Source organism: Oryx dammah, unplaced genomic scaffold, assembly GCF_014754425.2.
Source record: "Oryx dammah isolate SB20612 unplaced genomic scaffold, SCBI_Odam_1.1 HiC_scaffold_24, whole genome shotgun sequence".
In the NCBI taxonomy this organism is placed as follows: domain Eukaryota; kingdom Metazoa; phylum Chordata; class Mammalia; order Artiodactyla; family Bovidae; genus Oryx; species Oryx dammah.
Window position 1 is genome coordinate 47,285,422 of NW_024070208.1, and position 24,207 is coordinate 47,309,628.

A 24,207-nucleotide genomic window follows, 5' to 3' on the forward strand; every position below is an offset into this window, starting at 1 on the left:
CTACGATGTGCCAGATGGTATGCTATGGGTTTTATGTATGCCTACTTAATCTTCATAACACTGTGAACTGTATATTATAATCCTTATCCTATAGATAAGGAAACCGAAGGTTGAATAATGCACATGGAACTCATGCCTGTCTGATCCCAAAGTTTGAGCTTTCTGATAAACTATGATTAGAGCCAAAAGGAATCTTGGGGATTACCTAGGATAGCAGCTTTCCAAAATGTAGGATGGGTGTCAAAGGGGGTGGTACATGGGAGAGTACGTTTCAAATGCAATATGTGCCATAGTGAAGAACATTTTTTTCAACTCCTTTCATCTTTTTAATAACTCAGTTCTCTGTCCCTAAGACTTGTTTATCCTCTTTTCTTTCACAGAAAGATTAGGTCTCAGTACCATTGCTTTTAAGGACAATACCCAACTAAGATGTAAGTCTATGTTTATTTTTCATTATAGTTATTTTTATAGCTGCTTTCTAGCTAGGGCAAATGAGGCTGCTTTTCCTTTTTGTAGTCATGTAAATCTGTATTTTAAAAGTCAACATATGTAGATTATTTTAAGCTAGGCTACTTAAAGAAAAAAGGTTATAAATAGTTCAGTGGTGTATACATGTGGTGAAAATCATGAAGGTGCCCTAGGACAGCAATCCCCAAATTTTTGGTGCTGGGGATTGGTTTTCTTAGCCAGTTTTTCCAGATGGTGCATTACGTTTATAACGTTGCTGCTGATCTGACAGGAGGCGGAGCTCAGGCAGTAATGTGAGCAATGGGGAGTGGCTGCAAATAAAGATGAAGCTTCACTCAGTCCCCTACCACTTACCTCCTGCTATGTGACCCAGTTCCTAAAAGGCTATGGATGGTACTGGTCTTGGGAATTCCTTCTCTAGGAAATCTAGACTTTGAGGGCAGGGCTTTGTGGATTCTAGGCTAAAACTCACATGATACAATTGAAATTCATTTAGGCCCAGAGAGTCTTAATGACCCAGATAACCATGATGGTGTGGTCACTCTCCTAGAGCCAGACATCTTAGAGTGTGAAGTCGAGTTGGCCATAGGAAGCATCACTATGAACAAAAGCTAGTGGAGGTGATGGAATTCTAGCTGAGCTATTTAAATCCTAAAAGATGAGGCTGTTGAAGTGCTGCATTCAATATGTCAGCAAGTTTGGAAAACGGCAGCAGCCACAGGACTGGAAAAGGTCAGTTTTCATTCTGATTGCAAAAAAAGGGAATGCCAAAGAATGTTCAAACTACCATACAGTTACAATCTTTTCTCATACTAGTAAGGTTATGCTCAAAATCCTTCAAGTTAGGCCTCAGCAGTACATGAACTGAGAACTTCCAGATGTACAATCTGGATTTAGAAAAAGCAGAAGAACCAAAAATCAAATTGCCAATATTCATTGGATCATAGAGAAAGCAAAGAATTCCAAAAAAACCATCTACTTCTGCTTCATGGACTACACTAAAGCCTTTGACTGTGTGGATCATAACAAGGTGTGGAAAATTCTTAGAGATGGGAATACCAGACCACCTTACCTGTCTCCTGATAAACCCATATGCAGGTCAAGAAGCAACAATTAGAACCAGACACGAAACAACAAACTGGTTCAAAACTGGGAAAGGAGTATGTCAAGGCTGTGTATTGTCACTCTGCTTATTTAACTTATATGCAAATAACATCATGCAAAATGCCAGACTGGATGAATCACAAGCTGGAATCAAGATTGCCAGAGAAAGATCACTAACCTCAGATATGCAGATGATACCACTCTAATGGCAGAAAATGAAGAGGAACTAAAGAGTCTCTTGATGAGGGTAAAAGAGGAAAGTATTTTCACTGGCTTTTCAGCTGGCTTAAAACTCAACATTCAAAAAACTAATATCATAGCATCTGGTCTCATTACTTCATGGCAAATAGAAGAGGAAAAAGTGGAAGCAGTGACAAATTTTATCTTCTTGGGTTCCAAAATTATTGCTGATGATGACTGCAGCCATGAAATTAAAAGATGCTTGCTCCATGGAAGGAAAGCTGTGACAAACCTAGACAGCATATTAAAAAGCAGAGGCATCACTTTGACAACAAAGGTCCATTTAGTCAAAGCTATAATTTTTCCAGTAGTTACGTGTTGACGTGAGAGTTGGACCATAAAGAAAGGTGAGCACCGAAGAACTGATGCTTTTGAATTGTGGTGCTGGAGAAGAATGTCCATTAAGAGTTTTAAGTCTGTTGGACTGCAAGGAAATCAAAGCTGTCAATTCTAAAGGAAATCAACCCCTAATATTTATTGGAAGAATGGATGCTGAAGCGCCAATATTTTGGCCACGTGATGCCAAGAGCCAACTCGTTGGAAAAGACTCTGATGCTGGGAAAGACTGAAGGCAAAACGAGAAGAGGGAGAGGATGAGATGGCATTGCCAACTCAATGGACATGAATTTGAGCATAATCTGGGAGATTGTAAAGGACAGGGAAGCCTGGTGTGCTGCAGTCCACAGGCTTGCAAAGAGTTGGACATAACTTAGTGATTGAACAAAAACAATAACAGGCCAAAAGAGGTGTAATTGTGTCCATAACATACCAGTTTACTGAATTGTTGAAACATGATCATTTACCTTTTTTCAAAAAAACTGAAGTATAGTTGATTTACATTGTTTCATGTGTACAAAGTGGTTCAGTTTTTTATATATACAGATATAGGTATATATGTATTATTTTTCAGATTCATTTCCATTATAGGTTATTATAACAAACTGAATGTAGTTCCCTGTGCTATACCATTTATCCTTGTTGGATCATTTACCTTTTAAAACATACAGTGATCTCCCCACCAGGTCAATTTCCGCTGTTGTTTTCCTGGTGGGGCTTCAGACATCTTTTGACTACACATACAAGCTAGAATGAAAGAAAACAAATTGTTTCCTTCTGGAGCAGTCACATAGTTTCAGTTTTCTTCTGGTGCTAAAAGGTGTGAAATAGAACTGGGTGGTATTTAAATTATTTCGACAACTGGGATTTTCAGCTTCAATGAGAATTAGATATTTCACATTTGTTTTTAAAAAATGTACATTAGTTTATTTAGGTATTTCAACATATATCAATAAGCATATTCAAGTATAAGCTGTAGCTGTTACAACAAAAAGGACTTTTACTGGTAGGGGAGCAAGTAGATTGTCTAAAATATTTAACATGTGAAATAGTTTTCTAACATCCGCTCTTGAAAACAGAATTACCAGAACAATCTCTTCAAAGGGTTTCATGTAACTTTACAAGTATGCAGCTGGCAAGCTATTGTTTTCAGTAGCTGGAGGTGATAATGTGATCACTTCTGATGTAACATACCAGAATTTCTATTCAGTTCCTGGGGACCCACAAGAGACCCCAGTTTTCTGCTCTAACAGACAAAGTATTATTAGTTAAGAGACTGAGCGACTTCATTTTCACTTTTCACTTTCATGCATTGGAGAAGGAAATAGCAACCCACTCCAGTGTTCTTGCCTGGAGAATCCCAGGGACAAGGGAGCCTGGTGGGCTGCCGTCTATGGGGTGGCACAGAGTTGGACATGACTAAAGCGACTTAGCAGGAGCAGACTTCCTGAGGCTTCTATTTAGGGCTGTCAAATGTACCTTTTCTTTTTTTTTACACACTTAAAATACCTCGTGTATATAAGCTCAATAGTAAATATACTAAGAGATGTTTGCTGTTGTTATTGTTAAAAAAGGGATTTCCAAGGACAGTATTTCTGAAAAAATGAATGTTTTTAACTTGTCATTGAAAGGCAATAATGTAGATCTGCAAAGATGTCACAAAAGTTCACAAGCCCATTAGCATCATCAATAACATGCTGGTTAGGAAAAGAACCCTGGAGAAGGTAAGCAACTATCATTCAGTACAGGTCAATTCAGTCGCTCAGTCGTGTCCGACTCCTTGCGACCCCATGAACTGCAGCACGCCAGGCCTCCCTGTCCATCACCAACTCCCGGAGTTCACTCAAACTCATGTGCATCAAGTCGGTGATTCCATCCAGCCATCTCATCCTCTGTCGTCCCCTTCTCCTCCTGCCACCAATCCCTCCCAGCATCAGGTTCTTTTCCAATGAGTCAACTCTTGACATCAGGTGGCCAAAGTATTGGAATTTCAGCTTTAGCATCATTCCTTCCAAAGAACACCCAGGACTGATCTCCTTTAGGATGGACTGGTTGAATCTCCTTGCAGTCCAAGGGACTCTCAAGAGTCTTCTCCAACACCACAGTTCAAAAGCATCAATTCTTCAGCACTCAGTTTTCCTCACAGTCCAACTCTCACATCCATACATGACCACTGGAAAAACCATAGCCTTGACTAGACAGACCTTTGTTGGCAAAGTAATGTCTCTGCTTTTCAATATGCTGTCTAGGTTGATCATAACTTTCCTTCCAAGGAGTAAGCGTCTTTTAATTTCATGGCTGCAATCACCATCTGCAGTGATTTTGGAGCCCCCAAAATAAAGTCTGACACTGTTTCCACTCTTTCCCCATCTATTTCCCATGAAGTGATGGGACCAGATGCCATGATCTTCGTTTCCTGAATGTTGAGCTTTAAGCCAACTTTTTCACTCTCCTCTTTCACTTTCATCAAGAGGCTTTTTAGTTCCTCTTCACTTTCTGCCATAAGGGTAGTGTCATCTGCATATCTGAGGTTATTGATATTTCTCCTGGCAATCTTGATTCCACCTTGTGCTTCTTCCAGCCCAGCGTTTCTCATGATGTACTCTGCATAGAAGTTAAATAAGCAGGGTGACAATATACAGCCTTGACGCACTCCTTTTCCTATTTGGAACCAGTCTGTTGTTCCATGTCCAGTTCTAACTCTTGCTTCCTGACCTGCATATAGGTTTCTCAAGAGGCAAGTCAGGTGGTCTGGTATTCCCATCTCTTTCAGAATTTTCCACAGTTTCTTGTGATCCACACAGTCAAAGGCTTTGGCATAGTCAATAAAGCAGAAATAGATGTTTTTTCTGGAACTCTGTTCTTTTTCAATGGTCTTTTGTTATATTCTCAGCATCTGCTTCCCGTTTCAGCTAAAACTATCAGACATCTGATTTCCAGCCTCTTTCAGCTCCTCCCGTGTTGTCTTTTCACCCAAGATGGTGATGGATAGTGAGAGGCACATGGTGTGTGGGCTCTATAGTCAGTTCAGCTGGGTTGGAATCCTGGCCCTGCCACTTTCCCGATGAAGCTATTTCTTTACCATTTTTGCCTCAATTTCCCTACCTGCGATGATGTGGTGGTGGTGGTTTAGTTGCTAAGTCATGTCCAACTTTTACGATTCCATGTACTGTAACCCACCAAGCTCCTCTGTCCATGGTGATTCTCCAGACAAGAATACTGGAGTGGGTTGTCATTTCCTCCAGGGGATCTTCCCGACCCAGGGATTGAACCTGTGTCTCTTAGGTCTCCTGCACTGGCAGGCAGGTTCTTTACAACTAGTGCCATCTGGAAAGCCCCTACCTGCAATGATGGGATGATGCAATCTCCAACAGTAACAATTTGAGACAAGTCAAGCATCAAACAATGTTTTACATGGAACAGGTTTCTCCATGTGTGTTAGTTATTATTTTTCAAGCACATGGTGGATATTGTTTCTTGGGTGCTCAGTCTACCAATGCTTTCAGCTAACATGTTTATTGAGCACTTACTACGTACCAGTTCAAGATGCTTGAGATATATCACTGAACAGAACCCCCCAGATCCCTGCCCTTGTGAAGCTTCTTCAGGTAGAAGAAGACAGAGAGTAGTCAGTAAATATTATAACTAAGTAAACTGCATTAGAGTGATAAACACTATAGGAAAAAAAAAGGTATCAGTATGGGGACTGGGAGGTAGGCAAGGATGAGATTTCATACATATGTTCAATATGATATTCCTAAAATAAAACTCATTTTTCTGGAAAAATTAGATTCCCTGATTTTCATTTATTGATAAATCATTCTCTTTGCTGCTCAGGTTAAAAACTCAAGTCACTGGGAATTCCCTGGTTGTCCAGTGGTTAAAACTCTGCACTTCCACTGCAGTGGGCAAGGGTTTGATCCCTGGGTGGGTGATTGGGGGGAATTCAGTTTCTTTTAGTTTCTTTTCTATATTCCTCCTAACATGTCACTACATTTCATGTCTTCCTTTATTGTCTCTTGAATCTACCAATTTGAGCCTTAGGCCTGTGTTACTGTCAGCTGTCACAGCCTCCTAACCAAAGCCTGCTTCTGGTCTCATCCTGTACTTCACTTGCAAATTCCTTAACAGTTTACCCAGTCTCTTCCTTTCTCTGATGCCTATGGAATGAAGATGGAAGTTGTTCAGGGATGTAAATTCAGGGATGTTCATAATTTGGTTCATCCTGTCTTTCTAGTCCACTCCCACCCCACCTAAATATAACTTTCCATTTCAGTAAGAATAACGTTCAGTTCAGTTCAGTTGCTCAGTCATACCCGACTCTTTGCGACCCCATGAATCACAGCACGCCAGGCCTCCCTGTCTATCACCATCTCCCGGAGTTCACTCAAACTCACATCCATCGAGTCGGTGATGCCATCCAGCCATCTCATCCTCGGTTGTCCCCTTCTTCTCTTGCCCCAATCCCTCCCAGCATCAGAGTCTTTTCCAATGAGTCAACTCTTCGCATGAGGTGGCCAAAGTACTGGAGTTTCAGCTTTAGCATCATTCCCTCCAAAGAAATCCCAGAGCTGATCTCCTTCAGAATGGACTGGTTGGATCTCCTTGCAGTCCAAGGGACTCTCAAGAGTCTTCTCCAACACCACAGTTCAAAAGCATCAATTCTTCCATACTCAGCTTTCTTCACAGTCCAACTGTCGCATCCATACATGACCATTGGAAAAACCATAGCCTTGACTAAACAGATCCTTGTTGGCAAAGTAATGTCTCTTGTTTTTCAATATGCTATCTCAGTTCAGTTCATAACTTTTTTTCCAAGGAGTAAGCATCTTTTAATTTCATGGCTGGTCACCACTTCTATGGATTCACCTTCTGTGCCTACACACCACACTAGGTTCTTTTCTGACACTCTATCGCTTAGCATTTGCTTTCTCTTTATACAAGTATTAGGACTTTCCTTAAATTTAAAATTCCATAGAAACTTTGTGTAGTTTGACTTATCAACGTATCCCAAGCAAGACATCCCCATGAGGAAAGTGGCGTGGACCTGACCTCAGCAAGGTGGATGTGCTGATGGAGGGGGCTCACGGTTTTCTGGAAACTCCTCAAGCTTTTGATATCTTTATACTCAGCTTACTCAAGATTACCAGCTAACTAGTTTACACCAAAAATGTACAAATAAGATCTTTTTCTAGACTACCAGCATTCTCCCCTGGCTTACAAATCCTGTTCTCTCCTGTTCTTTATCCCAATGATTTCCTCATCTGAGCAATTTATGTAAAAATAGTATCTGCTTTTTGAAACGTGTTAGTCACTCAGTGTGTTGGACTCTTTTTGATCCTCTGGACTGTAGCCCAGCAGACTATGTCCATGGAATTTTCTAGGCAAGAATACTGGAGTGGGTTGCTATTTCCTATTCCAGGGGATCTTCCCGACTCAGGGATTGAACCCGAATCTCCTGCACTGCAGGCAGATTGTTTACCATCTGAGCCATCAGGGAAATACATATAGAAATTATTTTACATTTTAAAATGTTTCAGGCTTCCCTGGTAGCTCAACTGGTAAAGAATCCATTGGCAATGCAGGAGACTCCAGTTAGATTCCTGGGTCGGCAAGATCCCTTGGAGAAGGGATAGGCTACCCACTCCAGTATTTTTGGGCTTCCCTGGTAGTTCAGACATTAAAGAATCCACTTGCAATGCGGTAGGTAGGCCTGGGTTGGGAAGATCCCCTGGAGCAAGGCATGGCAACCCACTCCAGTATTCTTGCCTGGAGAATCCCCATGGACAGAGGAGCCTGGCGGGCTACCATCCAAAGGGTCACAAGAGTCAGACACGACTGAGTGAGCAAGCACAGCAGTGATTCAAGTGATTAAGTCTTTAGAAAAGCAAATCCATCTTCTGTTATGCAAATAAAATCCAACTCCATTTGGATGGAGTTTGTGTAAATATAGTTTCCACTGGTAAATATCAAAGCACTTTTATCTATTTTATTTTGCGAGGTCCTAATCCAGTGGGTTACCATCTTGGTTTCTCAGCAATACTGTCCACTTGACTCAAGCTGCCCGCATGTAAATGGTTCAACAATTTCTATTCCTTTATATGGGTCTCAGTACTAGTGAAATACAGTTCTGTCTCATAAAAGCCGTTTCCCAAAGATTCCTTTTAATTTAAATAATATTAAATCGTACCAGTCTTTAAAACCACAGGGACCATGTACTGGGAACTATCACCAACCAAAACTATTCTTTCGGATTCAGGTTTCTCAGATGGTTGGCTATTTTCAGCTGAGTTCCTAAGCAGGACTAAACATAGGGTTCCTCTTCACCAACATGGGATAAGACAGCCATCAAGGCTTTGCTTAAAAAAAAAAAAAAAAAAGCCTATCTTTCCAGGTTAGCTTTGCTTTAGATTGACTATAATGGTTTGTCGATAACAGGTGCTTTATATTTGTTCCTTTGTCTTGTTACAGTTGCCAGTTGTACTACTGACTGGGTGGCTTAAACAGATGTTTCCTCACAGTTTTGAAGGTTGGAAGTTCAAGATAAAGTTGTTGGGTGGTTTGTTGTCTTAAGCCCCTTTCCTTGGCTGGTAGACGGCCACCTGCTTGATGTATCCTCACAGGGTTTTTTTTTCTGTGCACACGCAGCCCTGCTGTGTGTCCGTACAGGAGAGCAGTCAGTTTGGGTTAGTTCTCACCCTGAAGACCCATGTTTAACTTACTCACCTCTTTCAAGGCCCCTACCCTAAATATAATCACACTCTAGAGTAACTGGCAGAGAAGGCAATGGCACCCCACTCCAGCACTCTTGCCTGGAAAATCCCGTGCACTGAGGAGCCTGGTGGGCCGCAGTCCATGGGGTCGCTAAGAGTTGGACACGACTGAGCGACTTCACTTACACTTTTCATTTTCATGCATTGGAGAAGGAAATGGCAACCCACTCGTGTTCTTGCCTGGAGAATCCCAGGGACGGGGGAGCCTGGTGGGCTGCCGTCTATGGGGTCGCACAGAGTCGGACACGACTGAAGCAACTTAGCAGCAGAGTAACTGGAGGTTACTGTTTCAACACAGGATTTAGGGAAACACAATTCAGCCCAAAGTTTCCTAACAGAGATCCCACGCTCACGCTAAGTCGCTTCAGTCGTGTCCGACTCTATGCGACCCTATGGAGAGCAGCCCACCAGGGTCCTCTGTCCACAGCTTCTCCAGGCAGGAATAATGGAGTGGGTTGCCATGTCCTCCTCCAAAAAAGTATCTAAATATTTACCAAATACTTATAGAAACACAAGTTGAATTCGCAGAAACATACTTTAAATCAGAAGTACAGGCTGATTTCACCAAAATGGTTTTATTTCGGACACTGACAACATGCGCAACAATGCAACTGTATGATTACTTTGTTTGGTTTCCTTAAGTATTACTTAAGTATGCATTGAAAATACACATTTACATTTAAGAAATGTAACACATTAAAGTCCTCTGTAAACAGAACTCCTTCTCAATATATTTTCCTGCTTTGTTTCATAGATAAATAACATAATCTACAAAGTTATAAATAAAACTATTAACTCTTATGACCTAAAAGTATATACAAATTTTGGAGCTTGACAAGAGTGTTTTCTTTCTGATTTTATATAAGTAACGACATGCAGTGTTTGCAATGTTTTTTAATTATATAGATGACTTATAATCAAAACCTTTACTGTCTCCCAAACTGTTCTCCCTATAACAGACATTCAGTGTACTTGGTAAAGATGGCACCATTCAAAAGTCAACGTGGTCAAAAGACTAGATTTTTAAAATAGAACAGAAGGTTGCCATTAAATATTATTAAGCCTTATTAAAACCAGTTTAGTTTGTTTGAAGAACAAAATATGCTACCAGAGTATATGCCTGTACTATCATTTAACTGCAAAGCTAACACAATCTTAAAAAATCAGATTCAATTTGTAGTGGTCTTGGGAAAAAATAGTTCATGGAGATTCTGTTAGAGGAACAGAAACCAAATTATCCTAAGTTTTCTAAACTTTATTTTGAACCATCACTTCAATTAGTTAAAACTTACAGGGTAAAAATAACGACACACAAAAATGATCTTAGAAAGGCATATTCAGAATTCCTGATGCAGAAAATGTGATTATTTTTTGTTTAATGACTGGAAATCTTTATTCCTTCAGAAACTAGTAACATTATTTATTGAATGTCACTACCTGTTTGGTGATTTACTAGATAACCACTCAAGGTATTTTATTAAGTAAGCACTCAAATTATTTTTACTTAACAAAAGTAAAAAGACTTTTCATGCTGGAATTGTTTCATTATGAATTAAAAACTTAGAAAAACATTCTCAATTAATATCTTCCGTAAATTTAAATGAATCAAATGACAAATAATACTAAGCTAAGCACTGTCATTACCTTTAAAATCTAAGTTTTCTGGAAGTTTTACTTTTCAATCAATATGATCTGGTTCACACTTTTAACTGCCACTCAAACTTTACATTTAAAAAAAGAAAATATTCTTTGTTAAAGAGCAGATTAACAACACGTTTTCCATGTTCTTATAAAAAACAAGATTCTGATATGCATAATGAATCTAAATCAAAAATCCACACATGGTAGCGGAAATTCTGTCAACTTTCAGCCTAATACAACATAAATCCACAGTTATTTTGCATAAACAATTCAAAATTTAAGTTTATAATGGAAATGTCAACAAGTCTTAACTACAACATTACTGCTGATGGGTTCCACTACAGTTCACCCAGGCACAGCAGATGTGCACATCTGATGGACAGACTGCTTAGAAAATTAAAGCTATCAGAGCTATAAATTAGGAATACATAAATATGAACACAGCAATGCCAAAGCATTAGAGCAGTTAAAGAAAAAAAAAAAGATGTGATGTAAACACAACTGATAGTTTTCTCTGTAAGCCACTTTCCACTGATTTATAAAGCTATGGTTTTATAATTCTTTTAAAAAGGACAATGTTTCTACATTGCTACATGCAGTGATTTCATTGTATGTTCTTGACTACAATGCAATCTTCAATCTTCTTACACAGCTTGACATAGCTCATCAGGATTTCTTCAGAAAGTCAGCTTGTCATATTTTCAGCAGCCTAGAACAAGAAAGTATGATTCAGTATAACAAAATCATGGCGGGGGGGAAAAAACATCATGGAAATAAATTTGTCAATATTGCACTGTCATTAACAAACAACTCTTTCCCCACACATAGCAAAGCACTTTTATCAGCACGATGCAGAAGTTTTCACTTTTTGCAGGACATTATTAGAACTACCATTTGGACTGACTGCTAGGCTAACAGTTGAAAATTATTGCGTTTGTGTTCAGTCACTCAGTTGTGTCCAACTTTTTGTTACCCCATGGACTGCAGCCTGCCAAGCTCCTCTGTCCATGGAATTTTCCAGGCAAGAGTACTGGAGTGGGTTGCCACTTCCCACTCCAGGGGATCTTCTCAACCCAGGGATTGAACCTGTGTCTCTTGAGTCTCCTGCATTGGCAGGTGAAGTTTTTACCACTGCACCACGTGGGAAGTCCAAATTGCTACATAATCTTAAGTAACAGTTAATGTAAAAATATTACTAGCACTACTTGAAAAATTAACTTATAGAAGTCCTCATCCACAGTCTTTGTTAGTTTGTTTCTGTATGTTTCGTTACAGTGCAAAAAGAAAAAGAAAAAGAAAAAAATGAAAAAGATCTGTTATGCTGTAACACAAAGGAAAAAAAAAGGCAAAAGAGGAATAATGAATACGTGGCTAATACAGCTTTACCTAAACCAGCATCCATTACCCTTTCCCTGATTATTCTGTAGAAATTTCCAGACACCATTATCATTCATCAGAAAATTATTTTATATGCATTTCTAAAAGATAGGATTTAAATAGGCAATTTCTCAAGGGCAAATATGGAAATATTGAATTTAAATAAAAGTACATAGTAAACTCAATTCATTTACATTTCAACCTCCTAATTAAAACTTGTTTTTTAGTATTCAGTCTAAGTTCCGAGGTCCTTCAAGGAAATTTCTTAAGATACTTGGAAAGTTGTAGGTAACTAAGTATGAAACATTCTTGTCAACAGAACCTCCCATGTTTTGCTATATAATGGTTGTTCATCTTTCTCTTCTTGGGTTTACTATTCACAAGAATTAGAACCTGATCCCATTTTCATACTAATTTTTAGAGGTTCCCCTTCAAGATACAAGGCAACATGTCTTTTCATTTGAATTACGCAAGCCGTCAACCTCGTAAAGCATTCATGTTAAATGGGTGCAGAACTACTTTCCAGTTGAAAGGAAGATAGCAATGGCATCCTAGAAACTCAAACAGTTTCCAGACAGTCATTAAAGACTCCAAAAGTGTATACACAGCGGTTCTGGGGAAAACCCACATCCGAGGTCTTCTCTCCAAACTTTCCATTGCCCAGGTTTATTCCCTCCTTTGAGGATGGATGGGGACATGGGACTTACTTCATCACTCATTTCTCTGCCAACTACAAATTCTACAGTGCCAATGTCCTCATGCTGCAGTGAGGAGATACATCACATACTCAGAGGTATCAGTGATAGTACAGGACAGCTTCAATAGAAAACACAAGGCTTAGTGTGTTTGAAGTCACCGACAGTGTATAATTCAAGGTACCATGGCAAGAAAGTAGAAAATATGGGAAAATGAGTTTTGCCCACAATTTCTGAAATCAGAATCTATAAATGACTGCCAACACATAAATACTAGCATTGAGGAGACAACACAAAAATCCAGTGTTGATAAAAGTAACATTCATAAAAATAAAGTCTTATTTTTAAAATAAATACACGTGATTAACAATTCTACTTATGCTGTGACAAATAAACATAAGGCAATCTGTCTACCACTGTTAAGAAATTTATCTATCTGGGTGACACACAACTAGCTGCTTTTATTTATGCATACATATAAAATACAATAACTATATACAAATCTAAAAGATTTGAAAGAGAAAAACAAAATAATTAGTAAAATTATAATTTTCTTCATATTTAAGAACAGAAGAAAAAACTGTTTCAGATCAACAATTCCTTGCAACATTTCATCACATCTGTGATTTATATTGTATATGGTCTAAAACAGATGAGTACCATATAATTAAATTCTAATCACTAGGATTTCTAGGTAAAGATAATACAATGCAGCAAGAAGAGTTTCTCCTTACTCTATTTATCACACTAAGAGAAATAACAAATATGCAGAAAAAAATTCATGAGCAGCAACCACACAAAAGAGAGAACCTATGCATATTAAGGCAGTAAGGCTGGGGCAGGGTAAGGCGGTCAAGAGAAGACAGGTGTGGCTGAGTGCATTTCTGAACCAACCAGCTCCCAACCCAGACCCAGCAGGAGCAGTTAGGAGAGAACAGACTTTGATCTGCAGAGAATCAACCTGAGGAAGTTTATTCATTTTTAATTCAATGAGATTAACTTATAATATTTTTGTTTTCAAAGTAGCATGAGACCAGCTAGGATGATGTTAACCAAATATTATCAGGGGTTATCTACTGGTGATCTTGAATGATTTTTGTTTCCTTCTTTGTATTTTCTGATCTAAATATTTAAAAACTACCAACATGTATTACTTTTATACAACTTAAACAGATTGCAAACATTACGTTCAAGAAAAAGTTCTAATGAACATTTCTTCTTTACTGGAAACTTTTCATGATCTCTTTCCCTACCTAGTTTTAGAAAGAGTCAGGTATACCAATTTTAGGTTATCAGAGAAATGTGTTTTAAGAGGCTTTGTCTGTGTATGAGACTGATTTTCCATTCAAATGGGCAACACTTTCTGATTTTTGTTCAACTTAATTGTAGTAAGTCCCCTACATGCAAATGAGTTCTTTTCTGAGAGTGTCCAATTTGTTCATAAGTCCAACAAAGTTAGCCTAGGTACCTAACCGACACAATGTAGTACTGTACTATAGGTTTATAATAGTATCATTGTAACTGTATAACTGTATTTTAGGTTTATAATACTTTTCACACAAATAATAGATAAAAAACAGACACAAAAAATAAAGAAACATTTTGAATCTAACAGTGCAGTACCTTGCAAAGTACAAGACAATGGCTGGCATATGGGGAATGGCATTGAGTGGACAGGCAGGAAGAGTTATTTATGGTGAGGGAGAGGATGTGGGAGATGGCAGAGCTGAAGGGTGGTCAGCAATAGGGGGCAGAGGCCAAGCTGCAACTTCACTCACACCTGACGTTCACAACCTGACAGCTTGCTATGTAGGGGAGTTACTGCATTGACTTTGCCTTCAGAGTTCATTATAATCCACTGGATGTGGAGTAATCAGTACATCAAAGCTGAAAAAGTTATGTTAAACAGGGGCTTCTGCCCCCTACCTTTCCAGCTAGGTTACTTGTCTCCAGTTCCTTCACGTCAGTCAATCTGCATTAATATAAAAATCTCTTGCTATTCTGCCTCCCCATTCTCTTTCAAACTCCAGCATAGCTGAATAAAAAATTTTGTGGTTGTGGAAGATATATATTAGATAAATCCTCTTCCACTGAAATTTCAGAAATTTACTAACAAAAGGCTATGATACCTGTTATTTTTAAAAACAGGGTTATGAGACAGTATTAAGCTGGGGAAGGTACTTGGGCTCCAGTCCACTGGTTTGGTTCTAATCATTTCCTGCTTTTTTAAATAGCAGGCTCAGATATTTTTTAGAACTTACTGTAGGCAGAAACTTAGCAGTAACAACTCTGACGTCAGAAGGTCTGAGCTCAAATCCTAGCTCAACCACTGAACTGTAAGTCTTGGGAGAAGTGAGTTAGCACCACAGCTTCAGGTTCCTTGGGGTAAACTCTTACTAGTCGTCGTAGTAAACATCCCTGCATTGACTATAAAGGAAACAATGCAGCACGAGTCCTCAGTGGAGAGTTTAGCAAAAGCAGAATAAATACTAGCTATTCTTACTGTATTATGTAGTTATTTTTCTTTCTCTCATATTAAGGCAACAGTTATTGAGTTAAAAAAAGAAATAGAAGTTGCTGGACAACACAGGGAGCTTAACTTGGTGCTCTGTGATGGGATGGGAGGTGGGTGGGTGGTTCAAGAGGAAGGGGACTTGTGTGTATTTGTGGCTGATTCGAGCTTTGTATGGCAGAAGCCTCAGTTCAGTCGCCCAGTTATGTCCAACTCTTGGTGATCTCATGAACCGCAGCATGCCAGGCCTCCCTGTCCATCACCAACTCTCGGAGTTTACCCAAACCCATGTCCAATGAGTTGGTGATGCCATCCAACCAGCCTACACAATTGTAAATTGTGTTTATAACACAACTGTAAAGCAATTATCCTCCAATTAAAAATACATTTAAAAAAGAAATATAAAATTTGAATAGTTTTCATAATTACTTAAAAATTCTGATTAGAAGCCTTACATGTATATCTGACAAAAGTTCATTTCCAAAATATTTAAACAAAGACTACCCATAAAGAATAGGACAGATAACCCAGAAAAATGGGCAAAATACATGAAAAGATATTTCACAAAAGAAAATGGCCCTCCCCACCCACCCCCCCCGCCACCGCCAAAAAAATTCACTGGATCTCACTGGTACTCATAGAAATGCTAGTACACAAGAAGTCCAAACACACTTACCATAATGACTAAAATTAAAGAACACTCACAATAATAAGCATAGACAAAGCTGAGAAGCAAGGGAAATTCATTTGCTGCTGGTGGGAATACAAATTTATATAACCACTGTAGTAAAGTCTGGCCTTAATTCCTCAAGTTGAAAATACACAGAAGCTATAATTCAGCAATTCTAGTTCTAGATACACACTCAACAGAAATGCCCACATACATGTATCAGAAGACATAGACAATTAGGCTCAGAGCAGCATGTTCATGATAGCTCTGGACAGGGAGCAACCTAATACCCATTCATAGTAGGAATAGGAAGGATAAATAAAAAGTACTATATTTGTATGAAACATGATTATTACAGTGAAAAGGAATGCATTACAGCTGCATACAGCAGAAATGAACCTCACAAAAATAATGTCAGATGAAGAAACTCAGTGGAAAAAAGCAACTGTGCTGTAAAATCTCACAGCAAGTTAGAAGTTTTTTTACAAAATTAAACTGGTGTTTAGAGATCCATGCTTAGTCAGTAAAAATGTTAAAGTCTCTATCATAAAAATTAGGACAGTAATTATTGGAATGGGGAGCAGGAAAGAGAGGTTAGTGATAGGAGAGCATAACGAACTTCTAGGGTGCTGACAATGAGAACTGTACTTATGATACATTTTTGCTCTGTAAATGTGCCTTGTTTACCTTCTGGTGTTAAGATTTAAAAAAAAAAAAAGTTTTAAAAAGCACAAAACCAATGACTCGGATTATTGGAACTTATCACAGAGTAACTTAATCTGAGATGGGTAAACTGAATGTCTCCTCAAAGGAAAGACAAAAGGGTAGAGGATAAGTCACTTCATAACTTGGACAAGTTTTAAGAGGGACTAAGTGTTCATATGTTGCTGCTGCTAAGTCGCTTCAGTCATGTCTGACTCTGCGACCCCATAGACGGTAGCCCAGCAGGCTCCACCGTCCCTGGGATTCTCCAGGCAAGAACACTGGAGTGGGTTGCCATTTCCTTTTCCAATGTATGAAAGTGAAAAGGGAAAGTGAAGTCACTCAGTCGTGTCTGACTCAGCGACCCCACGGACTGCAGCCTACCAGGCTCCTCTGCCCTTGGGATTTTCCAGGCAAGGGTACTGGAGTGGGGTGCTATTGCCTTCTCCAAAGTGTTCATATGAGTTTAATGAGTTTAACACTCAATATGAGCGTTACATAAATATGGAAATAACATCATGTGAGATTTTAAATAGGAGTGTGTGCAAACAAGAAAGGGAACACAACACCTTTACTGTTTGCAATCTCAGCAATTAAAAGGTGGTTAATGCAAATTTGAAAAAAGGTGGTCCTCTGGGTCCACGCTGGCAACACAGCCCAACTGGCCTCAGCAGTTCTTGGCCTCTGGGCTACCCTTCCCTTTCCTTCAAGGATGTGCACACACTAACAGCTCCATCAGCCGCCTACAGAACCCCAGAAGTATGACAGCCTTTCTTCATCCCTTTAAGTTCAAGCTAGCCTGATTTTATACTGAGATGTTCACTGCATCTGAATCACACAACCTAATCTCTTCACCAAAAGGTTATCTAGCTACACTCTCAGCCTTCTTTCCAGAGATCTATCTGGGTAGGCTGAGAGCTTCCTAAAGTGAGTGCTGGTTTCTTTTTACTTATTCCTTTCTCAATTTCCTATTCCCCTTACATTTTACCATAAGCAGCAAGGAGAAACCAGGCCCTACTTTCCATGCTTTGGAAATTTCCTTAGCTAAATACCCAAGTCATTGCTTACAAGTTTTATTTTCCTTCCAACAGTAGAATATAATTCAGCTGAGTACTCTTTATACCAAGGATGGCCTTTCCTCCAGGGTCCAACACCCGAGGTTGTTCATTTCGGTCTGAGACTTCAGAGAGGCACCTTTCACGTTCATATTTCTAACAATATTCTATTCATGACAGACGTATTCTCTGAGATGACTGATACTCTTTTTCTTCTGAGCTCTCACTAGAATCACCTTTAATGTCTATCATTCTACCAAGTCTTTAAGGCCATCCAGGCTTTTACTATCAAGCACCCTAAAACTTTCCAACCTCTATCTATTCCCCAATTCTAAAGTCACATCCACATTTTTATGTATTTCTTACAGCAGCACTCCACTTTCCAATAGTAAATCTAAATTAGATTTCTAGGGTTGCCATAAACATGTACCACCAATTGGGTAGCTTACAACAGAAAATTATTCTCTAATAGTTCTGGAGGCAGAAGTCCAAAATCAAGGTGTCAGCAGGACCATCCTTCCCTCTGAAGGCTCTAGCAGAGTATCCTTCCTTGCCTCTCACCTTCTGGTGGCGGCCGACAATCCTTGGCCTTCTTTGTCTTGTAAACGCCATCACTCCAATCTCTGTCTCTGTCATCATAGAGCATCCCCTCTGTGTCCTCACAGGGTATGTGCTTTGTATATCTGTGTCCAAATTTCTCGTCTTCATAAGGACACTGGTCATTAACCCATTATGATCTCATGTCAATTTGATTATACCTACAGATACACTATTTCCAAACATGGTATATTCACAGGTGTTGCACACTTAAGCATATCTTTTGGGGGTGGGCAGAAACAATATCACCCCCAACACAAGCAGAATTCTAAACATAATCAGAGACTTTTACAAAAAGACAACATGGTTTAGAGAGAGAATTTTGTGATCTGAACATACACTACTGAGATCCTGGCCTTCAGAATTTCTCCTGATGACAGATGTTAGTTTAACCTTGTTTAGAATTACTCACATAAAATTTCAGCATTAATTGTTTTCTAAACAAAAGCATTTTCATTCAGAGTGAGTGAACATATGATTCTCTACCTTTAAGGCTTCTGTGGCCTTGCGAAGTTCCTTAATAACTGATGATAAAGCTTCTGGGTTAATTCCTTGTTCACAAAGCCGCACACATATAGACAGGGTTTCCATATCTAATCCAGTATTCAAAATTCTTGAAATCTCAAGTAGGACTGGAAAAAGACAAGAAAATTTTAAGAATAAAATCTTGTAACATTTAAAAAATGCACATGAATACCTCTGTTTTTAATTCATATAATATTGCATAACACCAAAGAACAGCACAGCATTCCTAGATTTGGAAACCGGGAGGTAATACTGGAAAACTGGCATGTAATACTGCCCTTACTTAGCTCTAGAAACTTACAAATAAATTACAACCTCCCTCCACATAACTCTTCTATATCTTGGTTTATATTCTACTACTCATTTAGTATCTATCTAAAATTTACATATCATAGTCTAGATTATTCCGAACACTTTCCCACTTTTTAGTATTCTCTTACAATGTAATCATTCATGTAATATTCCATTTTAAGGAAATAACATACATTACTTAACTGCTCTGCTATTTTGTTATGTGGGTCTCCTGTTTCCCTGATGAAAATAATACCACGACAAATATCTGTACATAGGAACTTTAATTTTATCAGAATAAATTCCTAGAAGTGGAACTGCTTAGTCAGTAATATACCATTTGGATTTTGATATGAACTGTATGAAAATGACACTTTATTTTGGGATGAACAGACAAATGAACAATACTAAGCCATCTTTAATTTCAGTCTAAGTCTTTTTGAAAACTTTCATAATATTCATGATTTTTGTGATATGGGCCTGTTCCACTTTTTCATACTTCATATTCATTTTCATCTTGAGAAGTTCAATTTGTTTAAAAAAACCTCTCTTCCATTCCTCTACATAACCTGAGCACATGGAGTACCATTCTAATGTTTTCACCTGCTAATCCTAACATCTGTATCAACTGTGGGTCAGATTTAACAGATTAAAATTTTCTTATCATCGGTCACATTCTTCTGTTTTTGTATACCTAATAATTTCTGACTGGATGCCAGACATTGTGAATTTTACTGTGCTGGGTGTCCGGCAGTTTTGTGCTTCTATACATATTCTCAAGCTTTGTCATGAGATACAGTTATCTAGGAACAGTTTGATCCTTTGGTGTCTTTTGGGGGTACTTTCCTTGCACACTGATCAATGCCATGCTGAATACCTGAGGGAGAACATTCCATGGACCTCCAGAACTCTCTCTAGGTGCAGGCTCTTTCCTCTCAGGTACTCTGTCTTAAAAACTCTGCCTGCCTTGGTCTCCCTGGACCCTAAACTCCTACTCAACTCAAGGTATCTGCTGGGTTTTGCCTAAGTTACTCCCATCCTGCCACTGCAGCCTTGAAGGCAAAATCTTAAAAAAAAAAAAAAAAAAGAATATCTGATCTTGTCATATTCCTGTTTTAAATGTAGTAGCTTCCCAGAGTTCTCAAATCTTCAATAGGGCCTTAGTATATTCTCATGTCTGGCTCATCTCATATTTCACAACCATTTATCCCCGTTAATTACACAGTCTTTACATGAGCCTTTCAGTCTCATTTACCAAGTTCTTCCCAGTGTAAGACCTGTGGAGAAGGAGTCCAGATAAGTTATTGCAATTATGCAGAGACTGGCAGGTGGCATGGACAGGAGAGATTAATACAAAAGGTCAAATCTGAGATGAGTGAAGAACTGAAGAAGCTTAGTGAAGGAGAGAGGTAGGGGAGCCGTCACAGGAGAAAGCAAGGGGATTGATGGTGTGAGCATGGACTATATGTTTGCTTCACCAACACTGCCTTGCACACTGTGGACTCTCACCAACACTGCCTTGCACACTGTGGACTCTCTTCACTTCTTTTGCTAGTTTACAACTCGATACAAGTCAACTGTGTATTGAAAATATTTGGGAAAAAAAATTCTCGGCAGGCAGATTCCTGACCACTCAGTCACCTGAGAAGCCCCTATACAAGAGGATGAATGTGGGTTATATGCCAACACTTAGCCATTTTATATGACAGACTTGAGCACCCACAATTGTGGTATGGGTGGGTGGGTGAGGGTGTCTTGAACCCAATTTCCCGGCAAATACTGAGGAACAACTGTATCACACTGAAGCCTCAAGTAGGGAAGAAGTAAATTTTAATTACCGTTGCCAAAAACATAATTTGTTGTTACTGTCGCTAAGGCTAAGTCATGTGTGACTCTTTTGCAACCCCATGGACTGTAGCCTGCCAGGCTCCTCTGTCCATGGGATTTCCCAGGCAAGAATACTGGAGTAGGTTGCCATTTCCTTCTCCAGGGATCTTCCTGACCCAGGGATCGAACCCATGTCTCCTGCATTGGCAGGTAGATTCTTTACCACTGAGCCACCAGGGAAGCCCCATACGCAACAGACCCTATACTAAATCTGGCAAGGATCAATCAGGCTTCTTTCAGTGTTCTGTGCAGATAAATAACAAAGCCCACCACTTCCTCCCCTGTCTAAAGTATCTTTATCAAACTGCTTTCATTTTCACAATAAAATTACAAATGTTCATAGCTCAATTTTATAATCCTTGCAAATCATATGACATTAATTAAAAGATTAAATCACTTAGCTGACTCTTAATACTGATGGGAGGGAGGGAGGAAGAGGATAAGGAGAAATATACTAGATCTTGAAGCAGCACTGTCAGAGTCAAAAAGTTTTGAACACTTCAGTTTGGGTCTCATGGATAGATTTAAATACATGGACACTCCACATTAACGAAAAATACTGGTGCTTATGTAGGTCAGCCCAGTCCCTTGGGCAATTTAAAGTTCTATTTCTGGCAATGAGAGCGGAGAAAGGTGGGATTATTAAAGGACTGCATTGAGGACTTTCTCAGTTGAGTGTGTGGTCAATTCTTAACAGTGAAAGTGTCACAATGTTCCCCTTTGTGCCTCAATCACTAGAGACAGCCTGGAAAATATTTTCATTAACTTTGCAAAACTACACATTTTGACTGACTGTTCTGGACTCAATTATGATTCAGGAGATGTCAGTTTGATCCCTGGGTTGGGAAGATCCCCTGGAGGAAATGGCAACCCATTTCATTATTCTTGCCTGGGAAATCCCACGGACAGACAAGTCTAGAAGGCTACAGCTCATGGAATGGCAAAGAGTCGGACATGCCTGAGTGATTGATCATGCATGCATGGCATGATTGCAGCTAGTTCCAATGGACACGACAGGACCTAACTGCCACATTTAACAGATGTTGATACACTGCCAACCTGGGGCCTTCCTTTTTACCTTCTGATTTGGGGACACACTGCGTATAGAGGAGCAGTGTTCTCTACTTTGCACACTCTCTCTGCCAGTGTTGGTTGAGAAAAAATAATCTGCTCTTTCTTCACTTTTTCATATTCCAACACTATAATCTTCAGTTCTGTCTGTGAAAACCTGGATGCAGCCAATTAAAAACGATCAGTTCTCATTCCTGTATCAGTAGTTTCATCAGAGAGAAAACGCGGGCTTTCTATTCAAATGGAATCCTGTGCCCATATAACAAGGAACAGTTAATATAAGAAAACTGACTAGAAGTCAGGCCTCAAATACACTTCATACTGTTCAGAAACCACATTGGCTTCCAAGCAAAGATGTAAGACAATAATGGTGTACACTAGTTTCTATGTACACAAATCCACTTACAAAATAAAACTAATAAGCTCTGCTATTTCAAGAAGGATGAGAAAATAGGCTGAATTCCATTTTTCAGAAAAAGACAAAAGCAGACACTGAGTAAAAAATTAGATGCAAAGGCTCTGTTAATAATAAAAAAAAAAATCTTTGAAAAGCAAAGCAGCAGCGAGTGCAAAGAAAGTCATAAGCTTTATCGCAAGTCCTCATAAAGAAGGGGCTCTAATAGGAAGTGGAGCCTACAGTGAAGGAGCCAGAGATAGGACATGAAGGCTGACACTGCTTAATGAGAATTTCATGGTTTGAAAGAGACAGCAGTTCACGTGTGTATCCCTTGGAAAACGCAAAAAAGCAAAATTTAACATCAAACACACATATACAGATGCAGGCAAATAAAATGGGGACAACAAAAGGGGTCGTGGAATGATGTTTATACACAAAAACAGTGCAGGAACTACCTGTTAATGGTCACCTTCGAGATACCTTTATCAGGTTATCTTATTTAAATATTTACAATAATCCCAGGAGGTAGTAGGGGGCTTCCCTGGTGGCTCAGACAGTAAACAATCTGCCTGCAATGCAGGAGACCTCGGTTCGATCCCTGGTTGAGAAGATCCCCTGAAAGAGGGCCTGGGAACCTAAGCCACTCCAGTATTCTTGAGTGAAGAATCCCATGGACAGATGAGCCTGGCGGGCTACAGTCCATGGGGTCGCAAAGAGTCGGACTTAACTGAAGCGACTTAGCACTCACGTAGCACGAGGTAGCAGTCTTGTTTCACTGGGGTTTAAAAAAAAAAGGCAGGCTCAAAGATGTTTAAATGACTTGTCCAAGCCTACACCAGGGCTACAAAGTGGCAGAACCGGCAAAAGAAAGGAGACAGAGGATAACTCCAAGACACTTTTTTCCCCTATTACTTGCGGGCAGTTTCTACCTGCGTGCTCCCTGCTGCAAAACAGGTAAATACGCCCACGGTCTCCGGACACCGGCATCACCGGCTCCAGGACTAAACTGGAGCAACTCTGATTAAAGCACTACTTGTTCCTTCAAGGGGTAGGTATTTAACATGCTCCTGCTGCAGCGCAAGGTACAAGGAGGGATGGAGCGGTGACCAAACACAGGAAGCCACTGTCTGCAAGGAGCTCAGTCTGGGGCGCTTCGGAGGCGCTCCCCTCACTGGATGCGGCGCGCGGGGTGGGCAAGGTGCGCGAGGCCGGCGCAGGAGAAGGGATGCGGGGGAACCTGCGCGGGGACCAGGCGTGGCATGAGCTCGCGCGAGGAAGGTCGCGGGGACTGGGCGCGGGAGAGGGCGCGAAATGAGCACTCGGGAGAAAGCACTGGAGGCGGCAAACAGGCGGCGCGCGGGGTCCGGTGCGGGAGGGACCAGGCGCGCGCCGGGCTGACGTGGGACCGCAACGCCGTGCGCGCGACAAACTACGCAGGAACGGAGAGACGACTCTCAAAGGATGGGGCCATCAGCTCTGGAGGGTCCCTTGGGAAGATCTCCAAAGATGCCGAGCGGGGCAGGAAGTGGACCTGAAGTCCTCGTGGGCCCAGCCCCGCCCCAGGGCCTTGGCTCTGGGGAACAGAGGCAAGGTAAAGGGGGCGAAACGGGCACTCACTGTCCATGGTCTCCCTCACCGCATTCAGATTCGCTGCCGCTGCCGCCGACCCGGCGCCACTGCTGCTAGCCATGGCGGAGGCCGACGGAGGCGGGCGAAGGGCCTGACCCGGAACTGGAGCGCCTTCCTTTCTCCTGGGCAATCACACCGCGCGTTGCCGGCTCACGCCGGAAGGCTCCGCCTCTCGCGCTGTTCGCCAGCGTGAGGCTGCGTTGATTTGAATTTGGAGCCGCGATACTCTGGGCAGAA

At 40.3% G+C, this 24,207-nt stretch overlaps 1 protein-coding gene across 1 annotated transcript; it reads right to left on the reverse strand.

Annotated features, from left to right (window-relative positions):
• Positions 1-9,470: 9,470 nt before the first annotated feature.
• On the reverse strand, positions 9,471-24,151 carry MZT1 (mitotic spindle organizing protein 1). Its single transcript, XM_040266869.1, has 3 exons — positions 23,959-24,151; positions 18,657-18,802; positions 9,471-11,271 (listed from the first exon to the last, which is right to left on the reverse strand). The coding sequence occupies exons 1-3, from the start codon at positions 24,029-24,031 to the stop codon at positions 11,248-11,250; spliced, it is 243 nt and encodes an 80-aa protein (XP_040122803.1). The 5' UTR covers positions 24,032-24,151; the 3' UTR covers positions 9,471-11,247.
• Positions 24,152-24,207: the final 56 nt, after the last annotated feature.

What these genes read in the sequence shown, in the direction of transcription:
- MZT1 (XM_040266869.1), bottom strand. Translation starts at nt 24,031, where the DNA reads ATGGCTAGCAGCAGTGGCGCCGGGTCGGCGGCAGCGGCAGCGAATCTG. An exon ending in GGTGAGGGAGACCATGGACA is followed by an intron (nt 18,803 to 23,958) that starts GTGAGTGCCCGT and finishes GTCTTTTTCCAG; the next exon opens with TCCTACTTGAGATTTCAAGA. An exon ending in AGGCCACAGAAGCCTTAAAG is followed by an intron (nt 11,272 to 18,656) that starts GTAGAGAATCAT and finishes TTCTTGTTCTAG; the next exon opens with GCTGCTGAAAATATGACAAG.